The sequence below is a fragment of the Lacerta agilis genome, chromosome 12 (assembly GCF_009819535.1).
Source record: "Lacerta agilis isolate rLacAgi1 chromosome 12, rLacAgi1.pri, whole genome shotgun sequence".
Lineage (NCBI taxonomy): Eukaryota > Metazoa > Chordata > Lepidosauria > Squamata > Lacertidae > Lacerta > Lacerta agilis.
In genome coordinates, this window is record NC_046323.1 from 10978793 (window position 1) to 10990858 (window position 12066).

General features: G+C 42.1%; 1 protein-coding gene across 1 annotated transcript in view; it reads left to right on the top strand.

Moving 5' to 3' along the window:
• The window catches only part of LARS2 (leucyl-tRNA synthetase 2, mitochondrial), a 60437-nt gene that overhangs the window by 15529 nt on the left and 32842 nt on the right, over positions 1–12066 (top strand). The window contains 5 exon segments of the mRNA XM_033165104.1: positions 1979–2086; positions 2484–2643; positions 5611–5715; positions 7692–7807; positions 9385–9668. Coding sequence (XP_033020995.1) covers positions 1979–2086; positions 2484–2643; positions 5611–5715; positions 7692–7807; positions 9385–9668 — 773 coding nt within the window.

Genomic DNA, 12066 nt, shown 5'->3' on the forward strand with positions numbered 1-12066 from the left:
TAGTCTGTGCAGTGTTCTGACTTCTTGACTCACCTTTGCACATAAAATCTTGGTGTTGGCTGTGGCTTCTTCTGCTTTCACGTACCCCCTGCCCGATGGTGTGGATTGCTGTGACATTCGTTGTTTTCATTTCTGAGAACAAATAATGACTTGCTGTTTCTTTTGCTCTCTTGGTAGATTATGTGAGTGCTTCTTACTGTTGATTTGCTCTTAATGTGTGCTAAATTACATTGTAACCTTTAGCTACATCCTTATTTCTCCGTCAGACTCATTTCCTTATATTGAATCTCTGCTCCTTTCATTTAGCTAGAATTTTATTTAGTGATTTGTGTGGGCTTACTAAGCTCTCACGAAGTACTATTTCTGCTTCTTTTCTTTCCACAGGATTAGATTGTATGCCCATTCCATTAAATTTACCCCCAGCGGTCAACCAGGTGCAGACTGACTTTAGTGGCCAGTTTCGTGCTCCCATTAAAGAGCAGCCAATTGTCTGTTTTTGAGGTGTTTTTTTTTTAAAAAAAAAATGCTATAGGGCAATGATAGCCTTACAGTTGTCATCGGCGTACAGCTCCCATCAAGCCCAGCCATCGTAGCCCATCGCCATGGGTAATGGGAATTGGTACCCTCCAGATCTTGAGCGGAGACTGCCTCTGCTGTAAGGGGATGCCTCAGGCACCAAAAAGTCATGGACCATATCTTTTGCTCTTCTTTTGCTTCTTTCGTCATGTGTTTAATGTTGAATAGTGTCAGGACATTATTCAAATTCCTTGTGCCTTTGTGCACACCATACATTTAAAACACATGCACCTGTGCCCCCAAGGAATCATGGGAACTGCAGTTCACACCACAGAGCAACAAATCCCATCACCCTTAACAAACTGCAGTTCCCATGACTATTGGGGGTTAGGGGGTTGGGTGCGCTTTAAATATATGGTGTGTCTGGAATTATTATTATTATTGTATTGCTGACTGTATTCATGCAGTTTCTCATTGAAAATGTACTGCATTTGAGTGACCCTGGACATATCTGTGTTATTTCAATGGTTTCACTGAAGGCTACATGACTCAACTCATTTACCTGATCCTTATTCCTTTTATTTAACGGGCTTGAGTCTGAACTGCTTTGCCTTTTTAAAAAACTGTGCAAGGCAGGTGTGTTCCATATTTGTGGAGACTTTTTTGAGCAAGCGCTTAGTCTCTTCAAACTTAGGATGGCCATCTATAGAAGAACCAGGGGTGGGCAACCTTTTTTCTGTTGAGGGTCACATCCCTTCATAGATAATCTGTCAGAGGTCACATGTTGACTGTGGGTGGAGCCAGAGCAAAAAAATACATGGACCCCTTTTTTCCTACCACCCTCACCCTATAGGCTACTATGGGAGAGACAGATCACTTCTACCACAACTCTGAACTGATTGTTTGCAGGGGGCTGAAGGCCATATGAGACCCTGGGACCACAGATTGCTTTATAGCAGGGTGGCCAACTCTCAAGAGACTGTGATCTACTCACAGAGTTAAAAAGTGGCAGTGATCTACCCCCTTTTGGGGGTTCAGGTCAAAGTTGCTGACCTTTTTAGGAAGGAGGAAGGGCCATTTGGGGGGGGGGGGTTGGGTCAAAGTTGTTGAGTTTTTTTCAGGGAGGAGGTAAAATGTCGAGATTTTTTAGGGGAGCCACGGTTGTTCAGCTTCTTGGGGGGAGCCAATGATTCTATCAGTGATCTATAGCAGACGTCCAGTGATCTACTGGTAGATCATGATCTACCTGTTGGACATGCCTGCTTTATAGCATGCCATGTCCTCCATGCAAATTCTTGGTGTCAGGGGAAACAAAGCAAATCCCGCTTTAAAAAAAAAGGAGTGGGGGAATATTCCTTCCTGTCAGGTGGAGGATGTCTGGAGGAAGTAACAGAGTCAGAATGGGGCAAACATCTTCCACCTCATGTTTGAATACCTACCATTTTCTCTGTTATTGTTGCAGGCTTTGCTCGATGGTTTGTCAGATCTCCCCAAGTGGTATGGAATAAAGGAAATGCAAGCTCATTGGTTAGGAGACTGTGTTGGATGTTATTTTGAGTTCATGCTAAAGGTGAGCAATTCCCTTCTTGGTGATGAGATATTCTCGCCATAATCCGCAGGAGACTGAAAACTGTTAAGAGTGAAACTAGAAATGTTAGCAATTACATGTGGGGTGTGGGTGCAAATGAAGGCTAGGGATCCTTTAGTCTGCTAGGCTGTTTTGCTCAGGACACACACACACACATCCCAATACCGTAAGTGACATTGGCGTGGGGCATGTAGAGACATGGCTGGATTGCCTGTGTGGCCAAATTCCCCATTGTATTCTCAGATGTGGACTGTGGCTTTTGGAACTGATTCTGAAAAATGTATGCAGAATTCATAAATGCAAGCTGGGGCCTGCAAGTGAAAATTGTGCATGTTGCTCTGGAAGAAATTGCAGTAACCCTTTCCCTGTCTTTTGTCAGACTAATAATAATCCTACAGGAGAGACGATATCAGCCTATGCATGTGCACCTGAAGCCATTTATGGTGCATCCCATTTACATATATTGCCTAATCATAGACTGTTACATGGAAATAGCTGTTTAAAGGAAATCTTCCGGAAGGAGCTTGTCCCAGGAAAAGGTGAATCTTTCTTTCTTTCTTTCTTTCTTTCTTTCTTTCTTCTGGTAGTGCTTGATTTACTAAGACTAGACAGTTGCTTGTGTAGCTTAACACGATCAAGTTTGCACAAAACAAGCCAATTCATTTGTAATATTTTTTAAACATTGTAGTATGCCTTTTAAATATATGGCAGCAGCCTGATCTTCTCTGTAAAGACAAGTTGCTTCGACTGAGAAACCAGACTAGAATCTTAAGGCCCTTATCGGATTAGTATCTTGTAGCAACTGAAAACTGCTGAACCACCAAACTACAGAATTTCCTTCCAGGAAAACAACAAAGTATTGTGACACCTTGAATATTAAGAAATTGCTGTGGTGTAAGGGTTTTCCCCCCCTGCGGAGTCCACTTCAGCATATGTATATCTTCAGTTGACAGGGGTTTGCGTGTGTGTGTCTATGTGCATTAGCTTGCTCAAACATGCACACACACATGCATGAGAAAAGCTTTGCAAACAGCGAAATCAAATGGCCGTTACATGCAAGACATACAGTTTTGAGCCAATTCAGTATAAAGCTGAAATGTATATAAACGGAGCATAATGACCATTCACAACAGGAGCAAAACAGCAACACAGTCATCCTAGTTTTGCTCTGTTAATTAACACTTGCGTCGGGAGAGGAGACCGTTGTCTGAATTCAGTGGAATCATAATGCAGGAATTGTATGCTGGAGTCTCCTGTTTGAAGTTTTATTTGTTGAAGAATGTAGCTCCTTCGGTGGTGCCCAAGTGCAGCAGATACCGTGCTAGCGGCTTTTTGCACGCTTCTGGCAAATTGGCACACAGTGTAAGATCTGACTACCAAGAATCCCTGACTTCAGACTTGCAGCACCCTACAGTGTACAACGAGAGGCAGTGTGTGGCAGCAGTGAAAAATGCAAAATGCAAATTTAATGTTTGAAAGTAAGATGGCTAGTATAATTATGCCTTGTGTGAATATGGTGATCCTGCATTTGAAATGCTGTGCACACTTGCAGTTGCCCCATTGTGAAAAGTACGTTGTAAGGCTAGAAAAGAGGAAGCAGCCAGAACAGTTAGGGCGCTGGATGACCAGCTCTGTGAGGTTTTCGTTTCCCCATTTAAAGACTTGCTAAGAGAGAAGATATTAAAAGTATATAAAATTACGCAATTTTGGAGAAAGAAGAGGGAGGGTGGGCACAGTCTTCTTCAGCCTGTGATAATATAAGAACTTTGGACCATGCAGTGAACTTGATTTGGAATAGCTAGGGGACATAGGAAAGGAAGTACTTTTTAACACATAACCCACTGTCACAGAATGCTGACTATTGGCTTAGATTCCTTTAGGGGGGGCTGCAGACGTTCATGAAAGAGAAATATATTGGCAGCGGTTGACAAAATAGAGCCTCCATGTGCAGAGGCAGTATACCACCAAATACTGCTTGCTGGGAAGCCAAGACTGTTGCCGTGGTCCCCTGCTTGTGGGCTTCGCTGAAGCATCTGGCTGGTCCCTGTTGGGAAATGGGAAGCTGAACTAAATTCAGCTTTGGCTATCGTATTGTGGTTCTTGGGCCTTGGCTGAGAGGAGCTGCAACCTTCCTATTAGGAAATAGAAATAAATATAGGAATAATAAATATTAGAGTACATGCTTGTCTAAACAACATGATCAGTAGTAATTGATGAACAAGGGAATCTGAGTATTTTTTTTGTCCGCTTTATCTCTTGGCAGCAATATATCCAGTGGCGGAGGAACTGCGTGTGCCCTCGGCGCTCTACAGCTGGGGAGAGGCAGGGGCCATCTTGTCAAAAAAAAAACCCCCCCAGTGGCACCCAGGGTGGCCTGCCCCCTTCGCCCCCCCCACTTCGTACGCCCCTGAATATATTAAAGGGAAGGGTGGGCTCAGTAATAAATAATAATTTATAATTTATTACTTATACCCCACCCTTCTGGCCGGGCCTCCTCAGCCACTCTGGGCGGCTCCCAACAGATCACGATAAAACATGAAACATTAAAAACTTCCCTAAACAGGGCTGCCTTCAGATGTCTTCCAAAAGTCAGATAGTCCTTTATTTTCTTGACATCTGGTGGGAGGGTGTTCCACAGGGTGGGTGCCACTACCGAGAAGGCCCTCTGCCTGGTTCCCTGTAAACCTCACTTCTCGCAGGGAGGGAACATCCAGAAAGCCCTCTGAGCTGGACCTCAATGTCCGGGCAGAACGATGGGGGTGGAGACACTCCTTCAGGTATACTAAGGCCATTTAGGGCTTGAAAGGTCAGCACCGACACTTTGAATTGTGCTCGGAGAGGGGTACACCCCCCCCCCCCAGAGGGCAACTGGATCCAGGGAGACTGGGAGATGACCATCACACTCCTGTTGGCTGGAATAGAGCATTGTACAGTACCCTTTTATCACTTAGAAGTCAAAAGGGCATAAAATAGCAGCACCTAGTGAGACACCACTGAATTGCATTTCCCTGAGAGAGAAATTGCAAATGCCAACTAGTGTTCAAATGTAGAATGAGATCTCTTAAAACCAAAGAATGGCAGACAATTCTGCAAAATGAAAAGAGACAATCTTTCAAAAATGGCATAAGAGGGAAAGCTTTCCAGTACAATGACAAAATATATGCTGCCCTTTACTTTTTTTGTTTTTGCTTTTATTTACGTATTCATTTCCTTGCACAAATATTTCATGTATCCTTGGAGAATGGTAATTATTTTTTCAGGGGGTGGGATAATTGAAGCGTGAGGTTCAGATTGTGAGAGAAATCTTTCAAAAGTGCAAGAAGCTTTGTTTCCATCAGAAACTAATTAAATTCAGAATTATTGCTATTGATTCAAGCAGGCTGACACCGGATCTTCAAAGGCTGCTTCATTAGGTTTTTAGTAGCACAAGAGAGCAGCAGGCTCTCTTAGCAGTAAGTGAACACTCTTGGCACAATGTTCCTATTATTATGATCTTTTTTTTGTAGAGTCTCTTACTTCAGTGACAGCTCTGAACTTGCTCACCAGTCAAGAGATTCCTGTAGTCATTTCTGCAAAATCTGAGTTTGAAGGCTCTGTCGATACAAAAATAGGTGAGTACAGGAAACATATTGAAAAAATAAGGCTTATGCAGCTGAAAATGTAAAAGTGGTTGTCTCTGGGTTCCAGAAGCATCCATGGAAGGGAAAATAAAGGTTGATGTATTAAGCACTGCTAGGGTTGCCAGATTCAAAGCTGGTAAACAGTCATATACTTTAAATTTTCCATGCAGCTGCTTCTGCCTGTTTCTCTGCTCCTGATTTGAAGGTTTGCAGCTATAGAATTTGCTACCAGAAGATGTAGATTAGCCACCAACTTGGATGCCTTTAACAGGGATTAGACTAATGGGAGATAAGGCTGTCATGGGGAAAATGAGTTTTGGCATGCCCCTAAATGTCGCCTGCTGGAGACAGAGGGCTGTTGTGCTCACGTCTTGCTGGTGGACTTCCCAGCAGAATCTAGTTGGCTACTGTGAGAAATGAGATGCTAGCCTAGAGGAGCCTTTGGTCTGATTGAGCAAGGCTGTTGTTCTGACTGTTCTCCAGCTTTCAGTCGGGCACATGTTTTTGTAACATTTAGAGCAATATTACCCAAACTTGGGCTGCCAGCTGTTTTTGGACTACTAGTCCTGCTGGCTAGGGATCATGGGAGTTGTAGTACAACAACAATTGGAGACCCAAGTTTGGGAAACACTAATTTATAGTGTATGCTGTCCACCTGTTATAATTTGTGTCCTGTATAGAAGATTAGCTTGGTATGTGTCTGAGTTCATTTCATAAACTTCTAAGTTGATTTATTTTCAGTGAAATAGTAAAACAGTACTTTTCCATTTTTAAACAACAATCATCTAAACTTGTTAACCTTTACCCTCTATTTATTGTTGTTTTCTAACTTTTGACATACACAAGAATGTAATTTGAAGCTTTGAGCCAACAGTTAAAATAGGGGTGGGGAAACCTGTGAAAATCCAGATGTTTCTGGACTTCAGTTCACATCATCCTTGACCTTTGGGCACAGTGTCCAAGGCTAATGACAGTAAGAGCCCCCCAACATATGGATGGCCACAAGCTCCCCTTGAATTAAAATGTTATATTCAAAATGGAAAGTAATAGAATTAAATTAATCAGTACCCAAACATCAACATTAATTCTGATTTTGATGACTGAGATCCAAAAATTCTCAGGAGTGTTTTGCCCTAGGAGGTGTGGGTTTTGGATTTTATTTCATTTTTAAAAACATCTCACCGCCCCCTGCAGTATTGCAAATGTCTTTGAAGCTTCCTTCATTTTCCAAAGCATATTTGTCATACAGCATGGGGAGCTGCTCTGTCAGAAAGATGCATCTCACCCACTTTCCTTCATCTCTCAGAAGTAATGTCACCATGCTTCTTTAGATCTAGCCTTTGCTTTGCAGCAAGAGGAAAACGTGCAAATGAACACGTTGAGATTGATTTCGCAGCAGGAATTTAAAGTTCCAGTGCTAGCTAATATGGAAACCAGGGTGAGAAAAGAGAGGTTGCATCTTGGAATATATAGAGCCAAGATGTCAATGACAAATTCATCTTATCAATATGTATTGAATTGAATCGGCCAAGGGCTAAAGAGTCGAATGCAGAGAGTATTGTTAAATGGAAGAGGAATTGGGAGTCAGTTTAGATACGTTTTGATTTGGAAGGTTGATTTGTAGGCTGAAAGAAATAGAGAAACATGGGTTGAAGAGGCTGAAAGTATATGCAAGAAGTATATACTGTATTTTTCAGTCTATAAGATGCCCCCTATTTTTGCGACAACAGCCAATCACCAGTCCACCCTTGGCACTATCCATGTATAAGACGCCCCCTAATTTTTGACATTATCTTTTAGGAAAAAAACCTAGTCTTATACATGGAAAAATATGGTAGTTAGCAATGCTGCCTGAACTCTGAATCAGAAAGCTGTTTGATTGTATTTTCATTTAAAAAACCCAAAGGTGTGAGAGTCTTATTTGAAATCTGTTTAAGAAACGCTTTCATTTTATTTTCCCTTCCAAGGAATCCCTTGCATTAAACCAGCTGATGCTGAAGTTGCTAGGAATTTGGGTCTGTCATTTGAAGAAGTTATTGAAACGCTGCCAGATGGTTCAGAGAGACTGATCAACTCCAGAGAGGTTAGTGTGTTCCTGTGAGTTTCTGCTTCCTCATCCCCACTCCTCCATGGGAACGAATGACAGCTTTAAAACTCACACACAAACATGTAACCAGATATTTGATTTTTAAATACAGGTAGGTAGCCGTGTTGGTCTGCCATAGTCAAAACAAAATAAAATAAAAAATTCCTTTCCAGTAGCACCTTAGAGACCAACTAAGTTTGTTCTTGGTATGAGCTTTCGTGTGCATCTGAAGAAGTGTGCATGCACACAAAAGCTCATACCAAGAACAAATTTAGTTGCTCTCTAAGGTGCTACTGGAAGGAATTTTTTATTTTATTTTGTTTTGATTTTTAAATGTTAGGCAATTTTTAAAATGTGCATAACAGAAAATGAAAGTGAAATTAATATAGATGCAGACATATGTGGTTTAGTTTAAATCAGGGGTCAGCAAACTTTTCCATCAGGGGGCCGGTCCACTGTCCCTCAGACCTTGTGGGGGGCCGGACTATATTTTTTTGGGGGGGGGGAATGAACAAATTCCTATGCCCCACAAATAACCCAGAGATGCATTTTAAATAAAAGCACATATTCTACTCATGTAAAAACACACGATTACCGGACTGTCCGCGGGCCGGATTTAGAAGGCGATTGGGCCGCATCTGGTCCCCAGGCCTTAGTTTGGGGGCCCCAGTTTAAATGCTTCAGGCTAATCCACTTCCAAACTGTGCAGGGTGTCGAAACACTACATGGATTCTGCTTCATATAGTTGGCACCAGAGAAAGAACTGAGCCAGTGCTGGCAGTCTGCGCTGCTGGCTTTTACCGTAGTCATCTGATACATACTAATAGAAGAGAGTGATTAGTATGAAAATACTGAACTCTGCTTTAGCACTACATGTATGAGCTAGAATGAGCCTGAGCAAAGCCTTGGTCTTGCAGACTTTCTCCTGCTGCATAGCTGGAACCAGGACTTCTGCCGCATGCATCCTAAAATACTTTTCTGAAATCCAGGTTTCTTGTTATGTACAAACATGTTTAAAACAAACCCTTAAGTTGCAAAGCTTCATACTATCGCTGCTCAGCCACCTGCCCAACAGAGACTTGCTTTTATTTTTAAAACCTGTTTAGTGCAAGACCAGAAACAAATTGAAACAATTGCTCTAGGGCAGTCATTTCTAACTGGTCGATCGCTGTGCATCCCTGGTTGATCCTAGTTGATCGCCCCCCCTTCAAAGCTCAACAGTAGATCACTGCCAGTTTTTTTTTATACTGGGAGTAGATCGCAGTCTCTTGGGAGTCGGACATCCCTGCTCTAGGAGATTAAAATAATTGTTCCAGGAAACTTATCTGAAAATGCACACCAGACCACCATGCCCAAATCTAACAGCAGCTGCTGGTAGTGGCCTGATCATTAGACTGCTGGTAACTGAGAGGCTTCAACAGAAGATGAAAATGGAGAAAATTTGAGAGACTATTAGGACTTTGGATAGAATTCCATTCTCTTGACTATGGGTGGTGGGATATATACATAGGAACATTGCTGTAACTACCATTGTAGTGAGACTATTGGAATACATCAACATCTGTCGTTCTCAGTTCACAGGTATGAGTAGACAACAAGCGTTAAATGCCATCACTCAACAAGCCAAAAATAAAGGAGTAGGAGGACACTTAACAAGCAGTAAATTGAAAGATTGGCTGGTCTCGCGACAGCGTTATTGGGGGACGCCTATTCCTATCATTCACTGCCAGAGTTGTGGTCCTGTCCCTGTCCCTTACGAAGACTTACCTGTGCAATTGCCCAGTGTCACCTCCTTTACAGGAAAGGGCGGCTCGCTTTTGGCTTCGGCTTCACACTGGGTAAACTGCTTGTGTCCAAGGTGAGTGCACAATATTGCACGTTTTCTTTACAGCTTCTGGTCAGTAATTTGGCTGGAAGAGGAGTAAATTTTGTTTCATTTTTATTATTATTACGGTTAAACATTAGGTTGATGCTGTGGCTCCTGGTTTTCTTTTTTTAAAGAAAGAGGACAGAAGACTAAAGCTTAATTGTCCTACAAATCTGACTATCTCACCCCAGTGTACCTTTGTGCTATTACTTCCCAAAGCATTGCCTTCTGTGAAAGTGGAGAGCAGCCTCAGGTTATTTCCTATTCACCAGATCTTTTTATGCAGGAGAAAGAGCTTAACTCTAAAAGACTGTGTGTCTGTTTCTTCCTACTGCTAGGCTCAGTCATTAGAGGAACAGGGTTTTTCATTGGAGTGAAGGCATTGTCTTCCTCTTTATAGCAAGGTTAGCTGTATTGCTATTGGAAACGGAGTTAAGGCAAGCTCTGTGGGCTGCTTTTCCTTGGGAAATGAGGAGATCTTAGTTCACTTCTCTTGCATGAGTCTGATGCCAGGGCTGCTTCACATATTTCTTCTTTTAAGGGCAAGGTGGTGGGGTCATTTGTTTTAATTTGCTGCAAATAAAGGGATCCGGAATCTGCTCCTCTGTGTACCAAAAGATTATCTCTGAAACTGGGAAAGTTTAAAGTCACCTAGGACCACTGCTTTTGGTTTAGATCTGAGCTTTTTGTTATTTATGTCAGGCAGCTATTTGTATTAGAAAGGAGTTTTATGCAGGCCAGATTTAAGCCTTTTGTTTGCTTGGTTCAACAGAATCTAATTCAGATTTAGAGAATTATATTTTCATTAGGGAAACTAGATCTGTATTCTCCAGGGTCTGGTGGATGGCTAATGCTTGGTGGAAAGGATCAGAATTTACCCGTATCCTTGAGAGACTGTTTCCTCATCACACGTATAATGGAACATTGCTCTCAGCAGAGTTGACATGATGAATTCTGTATTGTTAGGCTGCCTTGTTGGAGCCGTTAAGTGATCTCATGTTATTCACACTTCAGAATACAGAAGCAGTAAACCTGTCACTTTCTCTGGACATTCAAGAGCTAGTGAATACATTATTTTTGGTAATGTGGTACCTCAGTGATGTGACTCAGAAAGACTCGTTCCATTTTGTTGCTGTTGCAAAAGGCATTTGATGTAAACAACTATGCTCAGGCAAATCTCAGCCAAGAAATTCATCCTAATAAATGTATCACTTCAGAATGGAGCCATAAGTACAGTCGTACCTTGGAAGTCGAACAGCTTAGTTCCTGAACATTTTGACTCCCGGAAGTGACTGTACCAGTTTGCGAACTATTTTTGGAAGCCGAACATCCGACAGGGCTTCCGATTGGCTGCAGGAGCTTCCTGCAGCCAATCGGAAGCCATGCTTTGGTTTTCGAACATTTTGGAAGTTCCCTTTGACTTCCGAGGTTCGACTGTAATCCCTCTTCAAAAATGTACAAAAAGGTATCACTTGGTGATTCCTGTGTTCAGCAATGTCTAGGGATTAAGAATTGGAAATTGATTTCAATGCCACGTTCAACTTAGGCAATTTTGAGATGATAATAATGAACAGTTACTTTGAGCACTTGCCTTTTCTGACCATTCCATGTTTATATGCAAAAGAATCACATGATGTTGACATACTAGTTTTTGTGCACTGCTTGCTTTTTACATGGTGAAGCCTTCAAACTCGTCATTCTCCTCCCTCCAGCTTGGCTTCTGTATTTGTGTGTGCACATGGACACACACATACACAAGTAATCTTTTAGCAACCATGTTCAACCCACATGCTTTTGGGAAAGAGGATTGCCCAGAAAGGATTCATGCAAACAGAGAGACAAACTATGCCCTGGCTACTATGCCCTGGCTACATATCCATCTGAAAGCTACAAGAATCAAATGTTGGCTTTCTTCTCTGCCTACAGATGGATATCTCACTCACACAGCATTTTATTAATTAATAAAGCTCAAAATTCTGTAACTGTGCGAGTAGTCTCTTGTTTAGTCCAGTGGATCTTGGAATCAAAGAATCATAGAATTGCAGAGTTGTAAGGGAGTCTGTGGGTCGTATAGTCCAACCCACTGAAATGTGGGACTCTCAACTGCATCATACATGACAGATGGCCATCCAACTTATGCTTTAAAATCTCCAAGGAAGTAGGGACCACCACCTCTCGTGGGAGTCTATCCCACTGTCAAACACTGTCAGAAGGTTCTTTCTGAAGTTTAGTTGGAAGTTTAGTTGGAATCTCCTTTCTTGGAAGCCATTAATTCGGGTCCTAACCTCCAAAGCAGGAGCAAACAAGCTTGCTCCATCCTCCATGTGACAGCCCTTTAGATTTTTGACTATGTCTAGCCTATCTCCAATTTACCAGGCTAAACGTAAGC